Source organism: Paroedura picta, chromosome 3 (assembly GCF_049243985.1).
Source record: "Paroedura picta isolate Pp20150507F chromosome 3, Ppicta_v3.0, whole genome shotgun sequence".
NCBI classification, from domain to species: domain Eukaryota; kingdom Metazoa; phylum Chordata; class Lepidosauria; order Squamata; family Gekkonidae; genus Paroedura; species Paroedura picta.
In genome coordinates, this window is record NC_135371.1 from 65,794,642 (window position 1) to 65,820,258 (window position 25,617).

The 25,617-nt window shown below is 47.0% G+C and overlaps 1 protein-coding gene across 8 annotated transcripts in view; it reads right to left on the bottom strand.

The window, feature by feature from the left end:
• KDM3B (lysine demethylase 3B) overlaps positions 1 to 25,617 on the bottom strand; it is a 97,405-nt gene that overhangs the window by 69,652 nt on the left and 2,136 nt on the right. Inside the window, exon 1 of one of the 8 annotated variants that reach the window (XM_077326136.1) lies at positions 4,674 to 6,048. The exons of 6 other annotated variants lie outside the window; for them this stretch is intronic. In XM_077326136.1, coding sequence (XP_077182251.1) covers positions 4,674 to 4,727 — 54 coding nt within the window. In that variant the 5' untranslated portion in view covers positions 4,728 to 6,048. Of the gene's footprint in view, positions 1 to 626; positions 648 to 4,673; positions 6,049 to 25,617 lie in introns of those variants that run through there. One more of the 8 variants, XM_077326137.1, reaches the window with a different exon arrangement.

A 25,617-nucleotide genomic window follows, 5' to 3' on the forward strand; every position in this document is an offset into this window, starting at 1 on the left:
AGGCGCACACAGTGCACCTTCCAATTGACACCTTGGCCCGAAACGATGACAAGGGGGCGAATTGGAAGGCGTGAAGCGCCTTCCAATTGGCCCATCGACCAACTGCCTCCATTGCAGGTGAAGGCTTCCCTGCGGGCCTCAGAGGCCCGCAGGGAAGCCATGGAGTTGGTGGGGAGGAGGGAGGCTTTCCTGCAGGCCTCGGAGCAGGCCCGCCAAGTCACCGATGCTCCGAGGCCCGCTGGGAAGCCACAGAGTCCGTGGGGAGCAGGCCTGGTGGGGGAGGCTTCCCTCTGCGTCTCGGAACCCTGCTCCAAGGCCCCCGAGCAAAGCAGGGGAGTCGGCCGCCATGGTGGTCCCCACCCTTTCAAAGGCCGCTCTTATGAGCGGGCTTTGCAGCTTAGATTTTAATTATAAAAGGCTTGTGCCGGGATATGTTGGTTTGAAAAATGAAGACCTGTCAGTTGCAAAATGAAGAAAAAAGAAAATGACAAGCATGCTACAATACATATAAAACTCTTCTTTAGTCTGAGGAATCATGGACAAAATGAGATCCAGTTTACAACTGGTTTTGAAGAGATTCAATCTTCCTCAGTGGCTCCAAAATTCTAAACTATATAAATAATTACCATTGTTACCTATCCACCATCTTAACGATAAGCTGGCTCTAATATTTGTGAGAAGCCAGCCCAGGAGGAGGGCTGTCCGGGACACCTCTGGGTGTCGGCCTGCACTTCCATCTGCATGGCCCAATCTGGGCACATTGGGCCGGGCCCTGGGATGCCCGCCCCAGAACCTGGACATGAGGTGTGCATCACCTTGCACACACACACACCTCCAGCTGCCGAGCCCACCACACGCTGCCCCTTCACCTGCCCCATGAGGCCGGTGGGGGCTATGAGGTACTACCGCTGGCTACAAGGAGCCACCAGTGGTGCCCTTAGGAGGCAGCCGCGCTTGCAAACTACCTCCGCTGACATTCCCGAGCCGGTACCGAATCCAAAGAAGCATCCACGCCGAAGAGTGCCCGCGGCTGCCTGTCACCTCCCGCCCAACACGTCCGCCACAAGACAGCAGACACCACTGGTGGATTGACCCCCTGATCCTGGCCTGCAGGCTGTGAACCGTCGCACCCACCCACTGCGCGCACCTGACAACACCCGCTGCCTCACACACCCGGCCGCCACTCGAGCCAGATGCCACAAGGAGCCACTGGCCCTGCAGACAATCAGCCTCCCGAGCCTTGTGCCCCACACCATCTCTAACCACCCTCCCATCAGCCCACCCAGGCCAACCCCGCACTGCCGTCCCCACCCCGCTTTTCCCAGGTACGGTTCAGCAGTGCCCGGGAGACCGCTGCTCACTTTGCTTCCCTTGCCCTGCCTCCCTCCGCATCTCCTCCAACAAACACTACCCTGCTAACACCCGCTGCATTTAAGCATACAGTAGGCTCTTTGGCTAGTATATCAATAATATAAAGTAAAGAGTTAATTATGACCAGTACCTTATAGCAGTGGTCCCCAACCTTTCCGAGGCTGGGGACCGGCAGGGCATCGGGCCGCGCCCCCGCGGGCCACGCCCACGGATCGGGCCGCGCCCACGCCGCGCCCGCGGGCCGCACGCGAGCCGCGCCCACGGATCGGGCCGCGCCCGCGGATCGGGCCGAGCGGGCATGGCCCGCACAGGCGCGGCCCGGCCCTGATTCCCTCTCCCCGCCTCCCGCAGTAAGAAGCTTTCCGGGCCGCAAGCTTGTGGCCTGGGAAGTTTTTTACTGCGGGGGCGGGGCGGGGCGGGGAGAGGGAGCCGCGGCCCGGTGCCATGGCCTTTGCGGCCCGGCACCGGGCCGCGGCCCGCAGGTTGGGGACCACTGCCTTATAGTTCCCTTAATGTAAACTATGCAGTTTATAAGCACAAGTAGTATCCAGCTTTGCATGTAAAGAAACATGTTAAGCAATCAACAATTACAATGGGGTAAACAGTCCAATAAAACCTTCACAGTATCCAATGGATTTATGGTTCCAGTAATATTAAGAGGGACCAGCATGTCAATCGTCTACCCCAGTAAACAATCTCGACTCCAAAACATGCTAAAGACAGTTTATAAAAAACAGGAAAGGTCCCATGAATTGTTTAGACCCTTTGGTATTAAAGTGTCAAACATAAATATGGATTTCCCTCTGTAACAATCTACATGTGACATCTATTTTAGGTAACCTGTTTGATACTCTCTAAACCACAAAATCTTAAATCTTCTGGGTTGTGACTGAAATATGATCCATCTTTTAAAATAATAAAAATATCATACAGAAACCATGTGTAAAATTTAAAAAAATTAAATGAAAATTGGGTTGGATTAAAGTCAAGCAGTTTCAAGCTTCCTCATAAATAAATTCACCACCCTTGGAGCTACTGGACTGCAAGGCCACATCTGTAAAAATAATGAGTCTTTAAAATGAAAAAAAATTCTAAAACAATATCTAATAAGTAGATTAGGTGATTAAGATTTTTATCAATTGTACGATCAACAATGTTATATATTGTGTTTTGTGTCCTTGTCATTTTTATATTTCCAGCTGACCAATAAAGGTTCATGGAATACATGCCCAGAAATCAAAAATAGAATTCTGGAAGTTCCACTCATGGAGCATTTTGTCAATTTCATTCATAATTATGAGGATTTAAGTTATTTATTTATTTATTTATATTTTTATACTGCCCTTCCCTACGGCTCTGGGCAGTTCACATAAAACATTTTGGAACATTCACATAGAACACTATCAAAATCAATATAACAGTATAACAATAACAACAACACATCAACTGGAAAAATTAGAACAGCACTTCAACAATAACTTGACAATCCCTCAGTAGGTTCAGTCCCTCAGTCTGGGGGAGCACCTGTAGATGTTATGGGTCAGTCGGCCCCATCAAATGCCTGGTGGAAGAGCTCCTTTGTGCAGGCCCTGCGGAATTGTGGAAGTTCCGGCAGGGCCCTGATCTCTTTGGGGAGCTCATTCCACCAGGTGGGGGCCAGGACTGAAAAGGCCCAGGGCCTTGTTGAGGCCCAACATGCCTCTTTAGGGCTAGGGATCCATAGCTAGTTGGAGGTGGCAGAGCATAGAGCTCTTCTGGGGGTATAGGCAGGGAGATAGTCCCTCAAGATACACTGGGCCCAGACAGCGTATGGCCTTAAAGGTGATTACTAAAACCTTAAGCTTAATCAGAATTGAACTGGGAGCCAGCCGAGTTCTTGGAGTACCGGCTGAATATGAGATCTCCATGATGCGTTAGTGAGAATCCTGGCCACAGCATTCTGCACCACTTGTAGTTTCCAGATCAAGGATAAGGGTAGGCCTGCGTAGAGCGAGTTGCAGAAGTCCAGTCTGGAGGTGACAGTCGCATGGATCACTGTGGCTAGGTGCTCTGGTTCCAGGTAGGGCACTAGTAGTTTGGCTTGGCGGAGGTGGTAAAATGCCAGCCATGCTACCTTTGTGACCTGGGCTTCCATTGTAAGGGAAGCATCCAGAATCACGCCCAGTATCCTGGCGGAGTGAGTAGCTAGGAGCTGCACGCCGTCCAGGGCAGGCGCGCTTCCTCCCATGGATCCTTTCTACCAAAACACAGGACCTCCGTCTTTGCAGGGTTGAGCTTCAGACGACTCTGCTTGATCCATTTTGTCACTTCTTCCAGGCATCTGACCAAAGATTCTGGGGAGGAAGTCAGGGCAGTCATCCATCAGGAGAAAGAGCTGGGTGTCATCTGCGTATTGGGGGCAACCCAGCCCAAACCTCCGCACCAGCTGAGCCGGAGGGCGCATGAAGATAAATAGGATAAGAGAGAGGGCTGCTCCTTGTGGCACTCCACATGTGAGCTGGTGATGGCTAGATACTCTCTCTCCTATTGCTACCCTCTGTCCGCGGCCCTGGAAGAAGGACATCAGCCTTTTGAGGGCTGTTCCCCATATCCCAGCGTCGGCAAGGCTAGGAGCTCATGATCGACTGTGTCAAACGCTGCCGACAGGTCTAACAGTATCAGCAGCACTGACCTGCCTCGGTCCAGTTGGTGGCAGAGGTCATCTATCAGGGCGAGTAGCGCTGTCTCCACCCCTTGGCCAGGCTGGAAGCCCGACTGAAATGGGTCAAGGGCTGAGATTTCTTACAGGAATACTGATATTTGGCCCACAGCAGCCCTTTCAACCAGCATCCCCAGAAACGCCAGATGCGAGACGGGGCGGTAGTTGTCAGGCTCCTGTGGAGCCAAGGCTGGTTTTTTGAGCAACAGGAGTACCACTATCTCTTCTAATCCCTCCAGGAATTTTGTCATTGAAAGGGAGAGGTTGATGATTTCCTGGAGCGCGGGCTCCTATTCTTTGATCTGTTGTTTTTAGGAGCCACGATGGACACGGGTCTAGAGGGCAAGTGGTTGGCCTCATTGTTGCTAGCATCGTGTCCACTTCATCTAATGAGAGTTGTCTGAAGTAACTCATTGTTCTCTCCAAAGACAGCCAAGGAGCCTCCAGTTCACTTTCTGTGTCCAAAGTTGGAGGGAGGTCATGGTGGAGAGTCGAGATTTTGTCTGCGAAGTCACTCGGAAATGCCTCACAGCCAATGTCCAATTGGCTATTGTTTTGGCTCCCTTCATCGTGGGCACTGAGAGATCGACCATTGGATACTCACCAATAAGGATCCTTCTCGTAGGTCAGGAGGACAGGTTGGTGGGTGATTTCCCATCTCTCTTCGAGGGAGGCAGGTCAAAGGAAAACTTCCTGTCTCCTTGTTGGAAAACACCCTCCTCCTGCCAGTCAGATTCTTCCCGAGATCTCTCCCTGAAAAACCTTGTCCATCTGGAAATTAAACTTGGTTCAGATAAGAGGATCCAAAAGGCAAAAAGAAGACTGTACAGGAAGTCTTCCGCATCTAATGTTTAATAAGAAATACTTGTCAACATCTCCAACATGAAACACCCCTCTTTATTTTTCTCCTTTTCCTTCTTTTTTTTTAATGCCACAGGAGGCGAAGAACCAAACAGGTAACAACCCTTTTTTAACTGATCGCCCGCAAGAAGAAGACCCTCCTCAAGGTAAAAAGAACTCCGGCTAGAAAGAAACTGGGAGGGACAAGCTGTCCTCCTGACCTATGAGAAGGATCCTTCTCGGTGTGTATCCAATGGTTGTTCTCCCTCTAGGTCAGGAGGACAGCTTGGTGGGACATACAAGAGCAGTCCCCAACTGGGAGGGATAAGGAACCCTCTAGCCAGAGTCAGCTACCCGCTGTAGAACTTTATGGCCAAAATCCTACTCTGCAACCTCCAAGGCATCTATCATATAGTGCCTGACAAAGGTGGAAGAGGTGGCCCAATTGGCGGCCCTACAGACCTGTTTCACCGGAGTTCTGTTGGAAAAAACAGCAGAGGCAGCTGCACCTCTGAGGGAATGAGCCGTGATGCCCTTTGGCACCCTCTTGCCCTCAATTCTATGGGCTTCTACAATGCAGGATTGGATGGACTTGCTAATAGCAGCCTTAGACATGGCCAGGCCAGCCTGCGCAGGTGCCGCTGACACGAACAAACCTTTTGTCTTTCTAAGGGTCTCAGTCCCTTTTGATGTAAGTTTCAAGAACTCTTCTCACGTCCAGCTTGTCATCTGTATTTGTTCTCAGAATAAGTCTTAGGAAAAAATGAAGGCAAATTAAGTTCTTGAGACAGGTGTAACCTGGAATCCACTTTTGGTCTGAATAGCGGCTCTGTCCTGAGCTCAACCCGGGAACTGTGAAACATGAAAAGCTCCTTGTCAATGGACAATGCCCCCAGCTCTGAAACCCTCCTGCCAGAGGTGATGGCAGCTAAGAAAACAGTTTTGAGAGTCAATCTCAAAAGAAGAATGAATTTAATGGGTTCGTATGGTATCTTAGACAAGGCCTCAAGCACAACCTTCAACTGCCATGTGGGAAAATGATGTCTGGGGGGAGGCTCTGAAAGAGCTGCACCTCTAAGAAAAACATAGAATGTGAGGATGATGGAAGAGTAGTGACCCCCCCCCCCCGGTCTTGCCCCAACACCATAGACAGGGCTTCTACCTGTTGACGAAGTGTCCCAGACCTGAGACCCGAATGTATGCCCTCTTGTAGGAACTCCAGGATATATTTGATTATGGGGGCACTGGGGTTGATAACCTTCCTACATGACCATCGTACAAAGGCCTTCCATACAAACGCGTAGTGGAAACTATCCTAGAGGCCAGAATGGTATTGGTCACTGCTGAGCTTCCAACCGCCAGGTGGTCAAACTCCACCACTCTGGCCAAGGGTGCCTGATTGAACCCTGAACTTGCAGGTCCAGAATGGTTGGCAAAATCAGATGTGGGCTGTCTGTCATCTGGATTATGGTGCAGAACTAGGGGTGTTTGGCCCACCGAGCCACCAGGATCACCTCGGCTCGCAACATCTTGACTCCCTGTAGAAATTTGGGAAGGACAGGAACCGGCGGAAAGGCATAAAGAAAACCTGTTGGCCAGTTGGACCGACAATTGATTACTTACCGAGAAGGGTCTTTCTCTTCTGAGGAAGGAGGACATCTTGGATGGGTTTTCCCACCATTCTCTTTGGGAGGCAGGATAAAAACTTCTTAACTTCCTGGCTCCAATAGGGGGATAGCCCCTGACAACCAGTTCGGGACTCCAGGAGCCATCAACAAAATCTTAACTTTGGTGGCTAAAGATGTCGTCCTGAGAGGGTGGCAGGGCATCTGCTCTGCTATCTCTGAAGCCTGACAGGGGTCAATTGTGCGAGCAATTGGCAGAAAAGAGGAGGGGTACGCAAACCCCACCTCACCTTTCTACCCAGGAAGTTCTTGGGGCCGTCTCCAATCCTTTAGGGAGTATATCTCCCTGGATTATAGGCTGTCAGCGTTCCAGGTCCAGAGGACGACTGCCATTTTCTACCTCGGACTTTCTTTTCTTTCTTTAATCTTAAAGTATCTGCTTCAACCCTACATGATGATTTACCACAAATGAACGCTTTGAACTGAGGGGAGGACATCGGCTGAGTTCCAAAACATCATTTACTGCAAGTATCTCTCGCTTTTTTTTTCTTCGTCTCTCTTCCTGCATCAAAGCCCTTTGTTTCCCCCCTCCTCTTACTCTGCTCTGCCTGAAGCCACCTCGTTAAGAGGCAGGCTAATTCTCCTAACTAAGCAGAAGAAGGACTCAAATCAACTCGAATTAATTGGCAAAAGCTCTTATTGTAATTGTTTTGGTTTTCGAAGAGATAAGAGCTGTGAATGGGAAAATCTCACGAGAACTCTGCCAGTACGAGAATCTCTGCCTTAACTGACTTCAATACGTGACATGCCTGTGCCGGAACATTAGAGGATAAAACAGAGGACCTCTACTGGCCACTTGTAAAATTGTTTGAGGCCGGTTTTTTTTAAAGTCAAAATCATGTCCATGTTAAAAAGATTGGCTCATCTAATAGAGATACAAACCCAAGATTACAAAGTATTTTTAGATGGATTGATCAAAAATATCTCCAAGGAGATCCAAGATGGCAAGGAAGAAGTCTTCAATAGGAATGATGGATCAATAACAGTGACTGATGACAGCTTTAAACAAGGTGGAAAACCAACAGCAGAAGAGAAATCTGAAATTCATATCTTCAAGGAGATCCAAGATGCCAAGGAAGACGTCCTTAACGGGAATAATGGATCAATAACAGTGGCTGATGACAGCTCTAAACAAGGTGGAAAACCAACAGTAGAAGAGAAATCTGAAATTCTGGAGACGGAAAATGGGATGCTGGAGTTCTGCAGCCCAGATAAAGACACCCTTTTAAAAAAGACATACAGCCATCTCAAAGCAACAGTGTACAAAAATCAATCAAAAGAAATATGGATCTGCAGTGAAAGTAACCGATTTAAAGGATCTCTCTGGGGAAAAAATTGTATTGATACTGGAGTCCAGGAGGTGCAACGGCCTCAAGATTTATCGATGCATACTCTGCAGGAAAGAGTACAACTGCACTTTCTACGCCAAAGGCCAATGGGACAGAATATAATTTTACGGCAATGACAAGATGTAGCAAGCCTCGAGATGAGACCCCCTTAAGACCGAAAGCTCATATTGTTTTATGTTTAATGTTATACTGTATTCTATATTTCCATTTTTATGAAAAAGGGGAAGCAGTGTCTCTTTCTCTCTTGTTTTTTTTTGTCTCTTTTCTTTTGTAGGCATATAGGTAATATAATCATTAGTGCTGAAAATGTAAAATGGGGTTCTCCCCCCTTATTTTTTCTTTCTTCTATTAGTGTATTGTCCTAGGACTAAAGCCTACACTGACTTGTAGAAAATGTTTAATGTTAAGCTTTCAACTTAAATCTGAAAATATATCTGTCAGGATGGTTCTTAGAATGGGTCAAGCATAAATTGTTTTGTAGATGTATCAGAACCAAGGATAAGGAGAAGCTATAGAAGACTGAAAGCTTATATTGTTCTATGTTTAATGTTAAGCATTTAATCTAAACCTGGAAATCTTATTATTCTCTGTATTAACAACATATACTGTATTCTACATTGCTATTTTTATGAAAAAGGGGAAGCAGTGCCTTTTTTCTCTCTTGTTTCTTTTTCTTAGTAGGCATATAGGTAATATAATCGTTAGCGTTGGAAATATAAAATGGGGCTTTCCCCCCTTATTATTTTTTTTTTATTGGTGTATTGTTATAGGGCCAAAGCCCATATTGATCTGTAGAAAATGCAAAGCTCTCAACTTATACCTGTCAGGATGGCTCTTAGAATGGGTCAAATATAAATGGTTTGTAGATGTATCTGTATTAAGGATAAGGAGAAATTATGAAATCCTTTTGTAATTTTTTTTCTTTGTACATCTTTAAGGCAAAGCCCTACTTTCCTCTCCCTTCATCAGGGTATTGATACAGGGCCAAAACTCATACTGTGCTATAAGAAATGTTTAATGTTAAGCATCTAACTCAAACCTAGAAATATCTGCTAGGATAGCTCTTAGATTGTATCAAGCAGTTAATGTGAGGTCTACGATTTCTCAAGTAAGTTGACTAATAATAACTTTTCTTTTGTATATCTAAACAGGCCTTTTTTTTTTTTAATGTAGTGGAAATGTGGATGGCTCTTAGACTCATGGCTCTTAGAGTTTTGGGCAAATGTTTATATCACTGTGGAGTCAATGTGGGGTCGTATATTCTCAAATGATGATTATATTTCTATCTTTATGAAAATAAAAAAAATCATTATAAAAAAACAAAAACAAAATCTTAACTTTTTTTTTTTGGAAGAAAGACGTTAGATACAGAACAAGGAAGGCCAAGCAATAGCGCTCTGACAGAATTAGATCCAGCCGTATCAGGTAGGTATGAATAAGGCAAAGAAATAGAAGTAACCTGTGACCAAAAAAACAACTAGATCTGGCAACACATCCTGTAGGTCTAACGGAGATGCGCTGGGAGGGGCAAGATGTCCTCCTACCTCAGAAGAGAAAGACCCTTCTCGGGTAAGTAATCAATGGTCATTCTCCTTCTGAGGGGAGGACATCTTGGATGGGAACTCCCAGAGCAGTACTAATTCCCGGGAGGGGCATCTCCGTCACACTGTAGGACATGTTGCAAAACTGTTCTGCCGAAAGCAGCGTCAGCAGAACTGTATGAATCTAACTTATAGTGGCGAACAAAGGTGGAAGTAGAGGACCAAGTGGCTGCCTTACAGATGTCCTCAATCGAGACCCTCTTGCTGAAGGCCGCATTAGTGGCCGCTGATCTTACCGAATGTGCAGTGACGCCTTGGGGGGAAGGCACCCCCTGAGCCTTGTAAGCCTCCAGAATGCATGCTCTCAAGCAACGCCCTACTGCTGGCCGCGACATGGCTTGGCCCAGCCTAGGAGGACAAACATTTATGAACAACGATTCCGACTGCCTGATGCCTTCAGTCCCAATGAGAAAGGCTTTGAGTGATCTCCTTACGTCTAATGTATGCCACTGATGTTCTTTGGGATATTTTGGATTGGGGCAGAAGGATGGTAAATTAATTTCCTGGCTGCGATGGAAATTCGAATTTACCTTAGGGAGAAAAGATGGATCTGTCCTCAAGACCAGTAGTCCCCAACCTGCGGCCCGCGGCCCGGTGCCAGGCCGCAAAGGCCATGGCGCCGGGCCGCGGCTCCCTCTCCCCCCCCCCGCAATAAAAAACTTCCCAGGCCGCAAGCTTGCGGCCCGGGAAGCTTCTTACTGCGAGAGGGCGGGGAGAGGGAATCAGGGCTGGGCCGCGCCCGCGGGTGCGGCCCGATCCACGGGCGTGGCCCGCGGGCGTGGCCCGCCACGTGGGCGTGGCCCGCGCGGCCGCGGCCCAATGCCATGCCGGTCCCCAGCCTCATAAAGGTTGGGGACCACTGCTCAAGACCACCTTGTCTCTGTGGAAGACGCAAAGTTGAGACTTAATGGACAGTGCACCCAATTCGGACACCCTGCAAGCTGATGTAATCGCCACAAGAAAAATTGTCTTTAATCTCAAAAAAGAAAGTGGAATAGATTGAATAGGTTCAAACGGGGATTTAGTGAGTGCTGATAAGACTGTATGTAATTTCCACGAGGGAAAATGGTGTCTAATAGGTGGATCTCTTGTAGCCGCCCCCTTGAGAAATCTGCAAATATGTGGGTGTCGTGCTAAAGGCAACCCCATACATTGGGAATAACAGTAGCCGAGGCGGCTACCTGTCTACATAGAGTAGCCGATCTAAGTCCCCTATTGTGTCCCTCTACTAAAAAATCTAAAATAAGGTTTAAGGAAACAGGCTGAATGTTTCTATGCTTTCTGCGGCACCAACGAGCAAAGGCTTTCCAGGAGGAATTGTAAATCCTCACTGTTGATTGCCTTCTAGAATCTAACATAATATTTACCGCTTCAGAGCTATAACCTGAACCTAGGAGACCCTCCCGTTCAAGGGCCAGGCGGTCAGTTCGAACCACTGTGGTTTGGGATGCCAAATCGGACCCTGTATGAGGAGATCCGATGAAACGGGTAGAGTCATGGGTTCTCCGTCTAGTAGCTGAATGATCAATGAGAACCACGGTCTGCGTGGCCACCGAGGAGCAATTAGAATGACTCTGGCTCTGAAGAGACGAATATGCTTGATGACTTGGGGAATAATGGGGAGAGGAGGAAAGACGTACCGTAGGCCCTGGGGCCATGGAGAAATCAGAGCATTTGTCTGCTCTGTCTGGTGGTGATAATATCTTGATATGAAGCGAGGCACCTGTCGATTGAGGTGACTTGCAAAGAGGTCCATAACTGGAGTACCCATCTGCTGTACTATCATGTTGAACACCCTTGGATGTAGGGACTATTCCCCCTCTGAAATCTGCTGTCTGCTCAGCCAATCGGCCTGGGTATTCAATAACCCCTTTATGTGTTCGGCCCTGATCGTATTCAGATTGCTTCCTGCCCAATTTAGAATCACCATGGCCTCCTTGTGAAGTCTGGAGGACCTGGACCCACCCTGGTTGTTCAAGTAAGCCCGGGCTGTTATACTGTCTGTCCTGACTAGAACATTCGACTGGGAGATTAGGTCTCTGAAGTGTAAAAGTGCTAGGTGAATGGCCCGCAATTCCAGAACATTGATGGGGAGTGAGCTTTCCCTCTCTGACCAGGTGCCCTGAACAGTGAGCTGTTCCATCACTGCCCCCCAGCCTGACAGACTGGCGTCTGTGAACAGCTGGTGTTCCCGATCTGTAAGGTAGGTTCTGCCCTGGGACAGGTTCTTGCGTTTGGTCCACCACAATAGAGCCTGCTTCACCCCTAAGGGGAGAATAATGTTCTTTTGGATCTTGTTGGATATTTCGCTCTGATATGGTCTCAGTAAAAGCTGCAAGGGGCGAAGATGTAGTCTGCCCCACTGCAGGGCTTGCGTATGGGCTACCATGGACCCCAACAAACTGGCTAAGCACACCAGGGGCACAGACCTGCCCTTTAGAAGCTCCTTCACTGTAGAAGCCATCTTTGAAACCTTGGTGGAAGGTAGGAAAATTTTTGACTGTGTTGTGTCTATTATTACTCCCAAGTGTTCGAGGCGTTGGGATGGGACCAAAAAGCTCTTTTGGAAATTCACAAGGAAACAGAATTTCTGCAGAATCTGAATTGTCTTTTAGGTGTATTCCAGGGACAGTTCTCTCGAAGGCGCCCTGATTAGCAGGTCGTCCAAATAAGGGTGTACGTGAACGCCCTCCCTGTGGAGGACGACCACTGGGTTGGTTAATAACTTGGAAAAACTCTTGGGGCAGTGGAGAGGCCAAAGGGAAGAGCTTTGTATTGAAAATGGTGGCTGTCTACCTGGAAACGTAGAAAGCACCGATGTGGGGGGTAAATGGGAACATGGAGATAAGCCTCCGTGAGGTCGAGTGAAGTCAAGTACTCCTCTTCCTGCAGCGCCTCCGCTATGGATTGTAGCGTTTCCATGCGAAAATGTTTGAGTTGGATGTACCGATTGACAAATTTCAGGTCTAGGATGGCCCGCCAATCGCCATTCCTCTTTGGAACCATGAAGAAAAGGGAGTACACGCCTTGACCCTCTTCGGTAGTTGGAACGACTTCTATGGCCTGGATCTGGAGCAGATGATGCACTGCTGCCTAAGTCCTTTCTCTTTTTAATGTGTTTTTTATTTTGGGAGGAGTTATGTACCTGTTGGGAGGGAATGACTGAAACTCTATTTTGTAACCCAAGGCCACTAGTTCTGTTGCTCAAGCATCTATGTTGTCGCCTGTCCACATATGCTTGAACTGGGACAGACGCCCTCCTACGGGAATTGATGGATAGTCAGGGCCTCTGCTGTTTGGTGTCTGATTTGTCTTGCTGAGAGGCTTGAAACCTTTGGAATTTTGCCTGATAAGAACCTCTTCTGTTCTGGCCTCTGTTGTGTGACCAAGATCCCCTGCGGAAATCCTGTCTAAATTTTGGTAAAGTGCTTTGTGTGCGAAAAGAGTGAGAGAAGCCTCTTTTGTCGGGCTTACGAATGTATTTAGGCATTACCTTGTGTTTGTCCCTAGTTTCCACCAGGACTTTATTTAGGGATTCGCCCACTAACATATCCCCCTGAAAAGGGTACGCCATGACAATTGACTTGGAGTTGTAGTCTGCTTGCCAGGCTCTCAGCCACACTGCTCTGCAAACTGAAGTTGCAGCTGCCAAGGCTCTGGCAGAAAAAATCATAATGTCCAGGGAAGCATCAGCTGAAAAGGAGGCTGACTGCAACAGACGCTGAACGTCCTCTAATTCCCTTTTGTTTTCCTCAGGAATGATCTGTAGGAGCTTCCTGGACCACACTATGGCAGCTCTGTTAACAATAGAGAGAATAGAAGAGGCCCTGACAGCCATGGCCATGGCCTCGTGTGGCTTTTTTAATCCAAAGTCTGATTTTCTGTCAGTGGTATCCCTGATAGTGCCTTGACCATCTTCTGACAATAAACCCTGACTTTGAAGAGACGCTAAAGGCGCATCCACAATAGGAACTTGAAGGATGCGCTCAGCATATTGTGCTAAGGTGTACAATTTTTTGACAAAACCTGGGAATTGCCTATTGGACATAGGTCTTGCCCATTCTTCCTTCACTTTTTTCTCAAAAAAATGTGGAAAGGGATACAGTCTCTCAGCTGCTTCTATCGTGGGGAAAAATTCAGGGTCGCCTAGCCTGTTGACATTGGCAGCCTCTTCTTTAGGGGCCTGGGGAGCCGGCTGCTTAAGGTTGACAGCAGCTAAGGCCTTAGACAGTAAGGTCTGATAGTCCTCAGGCTTAAAGAAGCGTTTAGAAGGCTCAGGTACTTTAAAGTCTTCCTCAATTTCCTCATCCTATAAAAATTCCTGTCCTTCTTGAGAGTCAGGTAAGCTGACAACCGAATCAGAATCCTCAGACTCAGCCCTGGGTCTTTTTTGAGCTGCTTTGGTAGGCCAGGACATACCCTGCGCTTGTTGGGTGAAGGAAGACCCAGGTGCAATAGGAGTGTAAGCAGCTGCTAAAGGGAGCTGAGGGGCTGGAGTTAAGAAACCCTCCCGAGCCATCGAGACAAACTGGTCTCTCACAGTACTGCGGATAAAATCCGCCCAGTCAGCAGGGGAGGTAAGGGGATTCAATCCACTCATGTGTCTCTGTGCAGTAGAGGACTGTAGAGAGGCAGCGCCACTCGCGCCCAAAATGGCCGACTCAGAAGAAGGGCCAGCGACACCAGAACTGCGAGATAGCTGCTCGCGTTGAAGTGCGCCTCCGGCATCTCTGCTGCCAGCAGCTTGTAGTTCGTTGCCCCCCCGCCACAGCCGATGCAGCCCTTAAAGGGAACGTGCCGGACGGGACCGTCGGTTCCTCAGAGTCGAGGAACATGGGAGAGGTAGAGTCTCCGTCAGAGAGAAAGCTGTCCCGTCGCAATGCCATCTCGATGGAAGAAGGGGGGGGGGGAGCGGCGGCTAAAAAGCGCGCCTAAGGCTTTTGGCCTGCTGCTAGGCCACGGACACACACACTGGTCTAAATGGCTCTCTAGCCGAGGAAGGAAGAGACAGAAAGGGACAGAGGTTCCAAGACCAGGAAAAAATAGAAGAAAAAGTGGAATAAAGGTAGAAGGGAGGATCTGAGTAGAAGGAGAAATACAGTTTAGTCAGAGCAAGCCTGGAAAAGGTGCGCTCCCATCAAAGGCAGGAAGAGAACTGGTTGTCAGGGGCTATCTCCCTATTGGAGCCAGGAAGTTAAGAAGTTTTTATCCTGCCTCCCAAAGAGAATGGTGGGAAAACCCATCCAAGATGTCCTCCCCTCAGAAGGAGAAATCAGTGCATCTGTCAATGAGGCTCTGGGATGGAAGAACCTCGTGCAATAGGACTCCACCTGAAAGTTTAGGTGAGATGCGAACAGTTCCATGATGAGGTAGCTGAACTGCTTCGCGATCATTTGGAATACTGACTTGTTGAGGCACCATTCTGCCGCCTGAAGATTTTGTCGGCTGAGCCAAGCTGCCTGAGTATTCAGGACAACTTGAACATGTTCTGCTCTTAGCGATGCAAGATGTCTCTCCGCCCAGTTCATTAGCAGTCTGACCACTTTCTGTAGTTGTCCAGATTTCAATCCGCCCTAGGTAGTTGACCTCCGCCTTTGCCGCCACACTGTCTGTACAGATCATCACGTGACTTCCCAAGATGCTTGACTGGAAAGATTCCAGAGCCAAGCAAATTGCTCGTAACTCGAGCAGGTTGATGGTTTGTCTCTGTTCCTCTGCTGTCCAGGATCCCTGAACAGGGCTGTTATTGAGTGTGGCCCCCCCAACCTGTCAAGCTGGCATCCGTGAATATCTGCAAATAATTTGGAATTAAGAAAAAATTCTTCCACTCAAGAGGTTCTTGCGAGCAGTCCACCAACTAAGGCTGGCCTTGACCTGTCAGTCCAGAGTCACTGGTCGTAAAGTCTGTTGCAGGGGGCATGCGTGATTGCGACCCCATTGAAGGGTTTTCGAGTTCGATGTCAGAAGCCCCATCAGCCTGGCCAGCTGTAGGAGTGAAGAGGACCGTGTCATGATGGCCTGTGTGGTCAACCCTATGGTCTTGATGGTCATGGTTTGTGGGAGGAAAAGTGTTGACTTGGTCGTGTTAATCACCACTCCAAGATGTTCTAGTGTCTGAGATGGAACAGTTGAACTCTTTGTTAAATTCACTAGAAAAACCAAACTGCTCCAGAACCTGGATAGTTCTGCGGGTGTAAGACGTGGACAGCTGACGGGAGGGAGCCCTGATCAAATATGGATGGACATCAATCCCCTCCTGTCTCAGGAGCACTACCATGTTGACGAGAACCTTCGTGAATACCCGTGGAGCTGTTGATAGGCCAAAGGCTAGGGCCCTGTACTGAACCTGACGCCCTCCTGCGCAAAAACGCAAGTAGCATCGGTGCTTCTGAGCTATGGGGACATGAAGATACACCCTTCCTGCAGGTCTAGGGATGTGAGGTATTCGTCCTTCTGTAGGGGCTCTGTGATGGAGCGAAGAGTCTCCATATGGAATCTCTTCAGCCAGATGAACCGGTTGATGAACTTTCGAGTATGGCTCTCCAGTCCCCGTTCCTCTTGGGGACATTAAACAAGTACATACCCGTGCCCTGGTCTTGTGGAGGAACTGGTTCTATGGCTCTGATTCACAGTAAGTGGTCTATTGCGTCCCATGTCTGCTTTCGCTTGTCCGTTTTTTTTTTTATTATTATTATGGGGATTGTAGGAACCTGTGTGGGGGCAGAGAAGCAAACTCTATGAGGTAACCTTGAGATACTACCTCCTTGGCCGAAGCACCCATTGGTGAATCTATCCATGCCTGCTTGAAATGCTGAAGTCGCCCCCCTACAGGAATAGTTTGTGAGTCACGCTTTAGGGGACTTACTGTCTCCCACTGCTCTGTCAGAGCTTGAAACAGTTGAATCTGTAGGTTGGTTGAAACCTCCTCTCCTGAAACCTTGCCTATTGTAGCCCCAGGATCTCTCTTTCCTTCCGGTCTGAATCTGGGACCAGTGTTCTGGGACTGGAAGGACGATGGAAAGGGCTTGCCATCCCTTCTAATGTACTGTGGCATCGTCTTCTTTTTATCCCTGGTCTCAATAAGGACTTTGTTCAGAGTGTCTCCAAAGAGCTTGGAAGGGATAAGCAGTAACTTGAGTGCGGATCGGCCTGCCAGACCGTGAGCCATAACAGTCATCTAGCCAAAGTGTAGAAGCCATGGCACGGCCTGCAAATATCTAAGGAAGTGTCTGCATTTTACACCGAAGCCTTTAGGATCCGGTTGGTGCCTTCCTGGAGGAATCATTGTGAGCAATTTCTTACACCTGGCCATGGATGCTCTTGCAACAATTGAGGCAGTGGTAGCAGCTCTAGTTGCCATGGCCTTGTGTGCTTTCTCAGCGCAGTCTCTGACCTTCTGTCCATGAAATCTTGAAGATACCCCTCGCCATCCTCAGAAGTCTGCAATGCTGCCACTGGACCATCTATAGCAGGAAGCTGTAACATGGATTCAGCATACTCTGGCATGCCATACATACGCTAGATAAAGGAAGGAAACTGTTTAGTTACAATAGGCTTTCCCCATTCAGCCCTGATCTTTCTTTCAAAGGATTCTGGTAAGGGAAAGTTCTTTAAGTTGGTTTGTATCTTAGGAAAAATTCCCCATTGCCCTTGGGACCATAATACCTTTTATCCTTCTTCCTGTTCCCCGGCCTCAGTTTCCTCCTCAGAGGATACAGACTGACAATTGGAGGAATAGTAGGGCCGCCTTCTTCTTCTTTTTTTATGCTGCCTTAGTGAGCCATCTAGATGTGGATCTGACTTGATGAGAGGAGGAGCTTTGCCCATGGGATCTAGAGTCAGAGAAGGAAGAATGGGAATGGGACCTGGAGATCCTGGCTGAAGAGGCAAGGCTTTGCTTACAGAATTTAGCAATCTCTGCCTGCATAGAATTTTGTCTGAAGGTAAAGAATTTAGCAGGCAATTTAAAACATTCTGCCATAGACTCAACGTTACCCAGTTCCTCAGGCTGGTTCTGTCTCACATGTTGTGGATCTTCAGGATCGGTCCTCCGCCGTTTCCCTGCTGAGGAAGTCCCAGGATCAGGCCCCTCTCCCGTAGCCGCTGAGTCAGACGGCTTGGGGGGGTGGCACAATTCCGAAGCGGCCCAGTGCGAAAAGGAGCGCTGTCCTTGCTCCTGGGGGGCCGTTTGCGCCAAGGTTCCTTGTGCCACAGTGGCTGTGACATCTCTGGAATCAACTGGCCCCTCTGGGGCCTCCTGAGAGTGTTGCTCGTCCTCAGACAAAAAATTGCGTTCCTGCCTGCTGGAGGCCATCTCCCAGCAGTGGGAAAAATAAATGCAAGGAAAAAAGTGAAAGGAAAGCAATCCAAAATGACCACTGCTAACAAGCAGCCATGTGCTCAGCTCCCTGCTTCAAAGTCACTCTCTGCTCTTTCTCTCAGAACAACCAAGGGGAGGGCGGGAAAGAAAAAAGGAATAGCAGGAGGGAAGGCTAGCAGGGGAGCAGGAGAAATTGTTGGAACAAGGGTTGTAAAGAAAAATTATCTTCCAAGCAGGAGACTTCTAGTCTGCATGCTTCCTCGTGTGAGGCAGGAAGAAGACTGGCAAGAGGAGGGCATTTCCCAACAGGGAGACAGGAAGCTTTCCTTTGACCTGCATCCCTCAAAGAGAGATGGGAAATCACCCACCAATCCTCCTGACCTAGAGGGAGAACGGACTACCCTAAATAGTTGTGCTGGGTGTGAGTGTGCAGACGCGATGCTAGTTGAGTAAAAGTTGCATTTCACTGACTTCACCACCATCTCATAGGCTCTTAACTGCGTTCTATAAGATGCTCTCGACTGTTTGTCGCGAGTCCTCCAAACTCACTATAGTCGTCTCAGTTCCCGTTTCTTCTTGCGGAGCTCTTCGGTGTACCACGGGGACGGAGAGGACGTCTAGGAGCTATCTTGTCAATGGCAGCCAGCAATCTGTCGTGCCAGTCGCTGACCAATCCACCTAGAGAAGTGCCGGGAGGCGCTGGGTCCCGCAGGACATTCAGGAATCCAATCAGATCCATAAATCTCCGTGGGCGAGCTAAAATGTGCTTGGCGCCCAACTGAGGGTGAGGTGGCAGCCTAAGCCGGGTCTTCAGGGTATAGTGGTCTGGACCATGACAAGGCAGTAGCTGTGACCGGATCCACGCTCAGCCATGTACCGAAAATCAGATCCAGGATGTGGACTGTCTGGTGGGTAGGGTCAACAATAAATTGCAAGAGCACTAGTGTCGCCATGGCTGACACCAGGTCCAGCCCATTGCCAGAGAACAGCAATTCCGCATGGACATTAAAGTCCCCCAGGATTAATAGTCTAGGAACGTGTAATGTCCAGGTGACCGCTGCCTCTAGCAGGGCTGGCAGGGCATCTGGAGGTACATTGGGCGCGCAATACACCAGCCAGATGGCCACGCTCTCGGTTGTACCCCACCCGAGGCCAACACATTCAATTCCTGGGATTTTCGGCACAGAGAGAGCCCTGAAGGAGATGTTGTCACAGATCAGGATTGCCACACCCCCTCCCCGCCCCACAGTCCGTGACTGATGGTGGATGGAGAACCCAGCAGGAGTTAGCTCTTTAAGGGCGACTGTTTCACCATCCCTGGTCCAGGTTTCCGTCAGGCACGCCAGGTCTACCCCGTTCTGCAAAATATGCTTGCAGAGTGGAGGCTTTGTTGTTGATGGACCTGGCGTGGTTTTGTGGTTAATCAATTAATGGGCCCCCCTGTTTTTTTATAAACTGTTTAACTCTTTACTTTATTTATATATAATGGATATAATGGATACGTAACAATGGTAATTATTTATATTGCTTATTCAGAATTTTGGAGCTAACAAGGAAAAGATATTCTCTTGAAAATGAGTTCTAAAGTGGACCTTGTTTCAGCCATGATTTCCCAGAAAAAAGAAGACTTTTTGTTGTAGTCTGTTCATCAGCTTTTTTCTTCCCTTTGTGATATGTCAGCTGTTGCCAAAAGCAAGCTAACAATGTAAATACAGAAACAAACAAATCCAAGAACTAAAAAACCCAACACAGACTATCCATGACAAAAAAACCCCCACTAACATCAAAATCTGCAAATGCTCAATGACAAGGAGCTGTTTTAATCTTGAGGTCAAAAAGAGAGCTGGAATCAAGCATGCCCCAGAGATTGTCCCACAGGTTCACCTCCAAAGACTGGAGGCAGGGAGGGGAGAGACAGGGCATTTTCAAAGTATCGTCATATATGGGTGTATGAATAGGGGAGAAAACAGAAAAAATGAAAGTTTTATGCTAGTCATGCAATTTCTCTCATGCCTCTTAAAGATACTTCTCCCAAGATATAAGCTTATGTGACTATGCAGAGGTAAAAATACAAACTCAGCCTCTATACAGTTCTAAGTATGGGTGATGAACAAATGCAATTTGTCTCCTCTCTTAACCTTAAAAAAAACCTTTCTCTAAGACTACATAATTTATTTTCTAACACTTAAAAGAAAGGATGCCCAGGCAGCCTCTACTATTTATTAAGGTAAAATCCAACTGCAAACAGAGCTCTTCTTGCAGAACATAACCTTCCTACATCCCCCTACTGTTGCAGCTACTGCACCATCTGAAACTCTACTCCCAGTGTATCGGAGAGCCAAAGGATTCCATAGGAGAGTCCCTAGTGAAAAGTAGCATGTACATTGCAAAATGGGAAAACTGTCCCCCTCCCAAAAAAGAAAAAAGTGTTTCACATTCTGATAGCCAGTCCTTCAATCTGCAGTGTTATCTCTGCATGCTCCTCAAAAAAGTTCCTAGAGAGCAAATATATCCAAGAATTATAGTTTCCAACTTTATGATCACAAGAACACATCCAACAATGTTAATCTGTGTCTATGTAGGAAAGATTTCTGAAAATCTCAAAGAGTACAAAATGTACCCTAAGACAGTTGCTTGGCTCAGGCCATAAAGAAGTAGGCTGTGAGTTTAAAAAGATCTATACTGGATGCTGATCCACGTCCAGGTTCAATTCCAAGTTCTGGTCTTTGCCTTTAAAAATCTGGCCTATATGATTACAAAGCCATCTACAGTAGCGATCCCCAACCTGTGGGCTTGTGGTCCGTCATGTGGTCCGTCAACTAATTGGAGGTGGGCCGCGAAGGATGCCTTCTCCCCCCCCTTTACTTCATCCCCCCTGGCCCTTTACAACACACTTTGGGTGTCATTGTCTCCCATCACTCCCAGATGGGACTATCTCGTTGCAGAGAAACAAGCTCAGGGTTCCCATTGATTTGTCATTGTCATGAGTTAAAATTTCCATGAAAATAAAATGTTCCTTATGTTCATGGTTTGGCGTGTCTGTATCTTATTTTGAAGGGATGTTTAAACATTACCATAGCGATCAGAGAGCGTTAGGGCAGTGGTTGAGAGTAGAGGAGTAAACTACCCCCCCCCCCAGGCCTCAGTAAAATTGTCAAGCGTTGAATGGTCCCGGGTGATAAAAAGGTTGGGGACCACTGATCTACAGCAGTGGTCCGCAAACTTTTAAGGCTGCGGACCGCCTGAGGTGGGGAGGGCGATTGCCCGGCCGTGCATGCGTGCAACTCCCGCGCATGCGCGTTTGCAGCCGCGCTTGGCACAAGCGCAGATCTGCTTCCCTCTCCCCCTCTTCCAACAAAAAGAAGCTTGCCGGGCCGCAAGCTAATCGGCCGCTTTTACTGCAAGGGGTGGCGGGGAGAGGGAGCCGCGACCACCGATCTACAGGATCACCTACTGCAGTATATGTTATGGTACAGCAGGCGCTAGCGGATGGGGAGGCAGACTGTAGGAAAGGAAGGAAGAAGAGAAAATGGGGTATGGGAGGGAAAAAAGAAGGTAAGGGGTGGTAGAAGGGATGGATAGAAGGGAGAAAGCAAGGAAGGCAGGAAGGAAGTAAAGGAGAGAGACAGGAAGCAAGTGAGAGGGAGAGACAGAGAGATAGTGAAGACTGAAAGATAGCTCTAGAACTTTTTCCTTTCTGTCACCTGAACAGTACAATAAAATCAGAATCCAAAGTACAGCCAGTTAACAGTTACAGATCACTGTTTAAAAACCGAAAATCACCTAGGGTAAAAAATAAGCACAAAATATAGGACTACTGACAATAGGGTAGCTTTTTTTGCTCCATGAGTTACTATTATCGTATAGCATGTGTTGTGTAGCAAGAAGATCTGAGGACTTTCTGGCAGGTCCGCCAAGGTATGTTCAAAGGTGGTTTTTGCCATTGTTTGCCTCCATATCAGGATGCCTAGTTTTCCTTGAAAGAACTACCACCAAAGTGCTTGGAGGTATTCCATCCAAAATCTAGGAAAGCAAAAAAAAAACTAGTTGTCTGGCTCACTGTATCTTAGGAACGCAATGAAGAATTTGATCAGCAGCAAAAGCCTATACAGCATAGAAAAAAGCTCTAAGAAGGAACCAAGTTCAAAGTGGCTGTTGTAGCTTGTCTTACTTGAATGATCAGATTGATCTGGAGCGGGGGTCGTCAATCCCCGGGCTGTGAAGGCCTCAGCACCGGGCCGCCGCCAGCTGCGCCACCCCCACCCCCTGCAGCGAGAAGCTTGATGGGCCTCGAGCGAATCGGCTGCTCTGGCAGCCAATTCACTCACGGCCCGGTAAGCTTCTCACTGCGGGGGGGGGGGGGGAGACGCGGGCGTAAATGCGCAGGCGTGGCAGCTCCGCACATGCACGTTTGTGCAGAGCTGCCACATATGCACGGTGCCCGGGCCACCGTCTCCCCCCACCCCCGCAGGCGGTTCCCCAGCCTTACAAAGGTTGGGGGCCGCAGATCTAGAGGACTGATCTACAGGCTGCAGTACCTCAATATTTCTGTGCATGGATTTTAAATGGGATCCAACTTATAATAAGGGAAACCTGGAAAAAAGTTAAAAACATTATGGATTTGGCAAAGTTATTAAAGTACAACTTTAGAAACTCATCCATAAATCCTGTGGCAAGCTACATGCATGTATCTTCAAGAATGAGATACATATACATGAAATAAATTAATATTCAACCAGGTTAGAGCAGCATTGACATTGCCAATACTTTCAATTTATACAATAAAATATAAGACCCTGAAAGCAATTTTAGAGCATATATATCAAAAATAAAATAGTACTCACAGGATTCTTAAAAACTTCAAATATTAAACAACAGAATTAGAGTCTGGTACAATCTCTCTCACTGAAAAAAATCTCTATACAAGAGATCCAAAAGGTACCTTTGCCAATTCCTCCTTCTACTCACTCACACTGAAAAACAGTCTTACACATAAGGGAGAAACTGCCTCTTGTTTTTGTGTTTTATTCACACCACACTGCTACTGACCCATGTACCAGATCCAACACTATTCCTGGGAGTTCCCAAACTGTACAAGATACTTTTTGGGAAAGGAGGAATATGATGATCAGAAAAGACCCTTGATTATAGTAGCATCTTAGAAACTAGGAAGAATTTCAGGGCATAAGCTTTCAAAGAGAGCTTTGACTCTTGAAACTTTATACTCTGAAACTCTTGTTGGTCTCTACGGTACAACTAGACTCAAATCTAAATGTTGTACTGCAGACCAATACAGCTACTAACTACACGGTTTAGCAGTGATTTCCTGGCAATCACACTCAGAATTCGGCCCACCACTACAAGGAGACATGCAGGACAGAAGCCAAATTGTGACTGCCACTTTTGGTCACATCATACAATGATGTTGGTTTTCTAGAGAATATGGATTGGAAAACTCTGATGTCCTACACAGAATGTGATCCCATTTTAGTATGTTTCTTTTACTTTAATGCAGTAGATAAAACATAGGAAATATACTGCATTAATGTCCCAATACCAGCAAACTTCTAAAATGAAGTATTCAGTTAGGAACAAAAAACATAAAAGAACTAAAAGAATCAAAAATATGCTTAACAGATTGAAGAACAAGTATGTGGTACCTACTGATAAATGCTGAAGGAAGAAGGCAAATGTCACAGTATAAGCAGCTGGGCACCTCGATAATCAGGGCATTATGGGTTTATAGTTGGGTCAAGTTTTAACCACATGTCACTCCAGAAAATTTAATTTCTACTGTTTTGTTTGAATCTTACAGATTGCCGTAAGACTAGACTTACAACTGCTTTGTGTACTGGTAGTTTTCACATTTGTTTTCCCACAAAATGTTATTTCGACAACACATTAGAATTTCTACTGGTTTGTTATCTCTTTTCAAAAACTACACAGGGTTTGTTTGTTGGAAAACAACATCAAGGTGTCCATTTTATTTACATGATCAATGGAGAGAACAGGCTGTACATTACCAGTGCATGTTTCTAAACCTGAACTAGAATCTCTCAAAGCAGTATCTTTTCTCCTGCTAATAAAGTGTGGGAGGAAACTAGATAAGAACATGCAAACATATTTATTTACTGGTTACCAGAAGACTAAAAATAACAATAGGCTGAATCCAGAAATCCATTAGGGCAAAAACCTAACCTTTACAGCTGTTTGTCTATATCAGGCTTTATGAAACCCTGAGGCTTCTTCATGGCCCTGGAAATATTTCCTGAATGGGCAAGAGCTAACTAATCTAATATATATTAAAAATTTGTTAAAAATGTATTGGGTGATATGACCATATATGGTCATGTTGATCTGACTTCCCCTCCCAAAATGGCCAATGATAGGCCTGGAGGGGGTGGGAAGGGGAGGAGCCCTGGATGGGCATGTATACAGTTATGCTTCCCAGTCATATTCTGCATGATTGCACCACTTCTGGGGTTTCTCTAAACCTGAAGAAAGCTCCAGGGGTTTCTCAATGGTAAAAAAGTTGAGAAATGCCGGTCTACATGCATCCTTCAATCCGGGTATGAGCTGCCCAGGGATTGGAATGATTACTTTGGTGGTGGTGGGGTGATGAACATATCAGCATATTTTCAGAGCCTTTTGCTAACGTATTGCTACACTCAAAATGTGAGTTACATTAATGGCTAACCACATTGTCTTCTGATAGCAGCAGGCCAAAGTCTAGAAGCAGCATTTTTCCTTATCTGCATCTTTCTACTACATAATTTTATAGACCTCTACAATGTCCCATTTCAACAGTAGTTTTTATAATTTAGAAAGTTACATCTGTTTAATTTTTTTCCTCCCAGTAATAATCTACACACATTATTTTGGAAAACATTTTCTGGACCTTATCAAACTCTGCCAAATACCAAAGTCTTCTTTAATATGTGGCTGTTGTTTCCAAACCATTCTAAACACTGCTTGCATTGGTATGGTGATTGTTCAGGTGATTTATTTTCCCATAGTAGATTTAGTAGGGCATAATTAAGCCAAACCAGCCATGATAAACAAGAAAAAGAGTTGCTTTTATACCCCACTTTTCACTGCCTGGAATCTCAAAACGGCTTACAATCACCTTCTCTTCCTCTCCCCAAAACAGACAACTTGAGGGGTAGGTGGGCTCAGATAGCCCTAACAGTACTGCTCTGTGAAAACATAACTATTAGGACTGCGACAAGCCCAAGGTCATCCAGCTGGCTGCATATGGAGGAGTGGGGGATCAAACCCAGCTCGCCAGATTAGAAACCGCCACTCTTTACACCAAGCTGGTACCAAGTAGAAAGACATCTGTTACCACAAGAGTTGCTAAGGTATCAGGCATTTAGATGGTACAAGCTGTATTATTAATTAATTATATTTATATACCGCCCTCCCCGGAGGCTCAGGGTGTATGGATACGAGACCTTTAGACTAACAATAGTCAGCACAGAGATCAACGCAATGCAACCCCATGTGGACAGCTTGGTAGGCTTCGCTGAAGCTACATGTCTCACAATCAGGTCTACAGATAAGGCCAGTGTAGGAGGAAGATCTGGTTGGCTCCCACCCTATCAGGAAGTACGCCACCCTTGACCATCCGGCCGATGGTTTTTTGACATACCCTCTGCTGCCCAGGTGGTAGGTGTTCTGTTATGGGAGTACGTTTATTTTCTGCCATGTTGGGTCTTTGTATTATTCTGTATGGTTTTAATGGTTTTTTAAA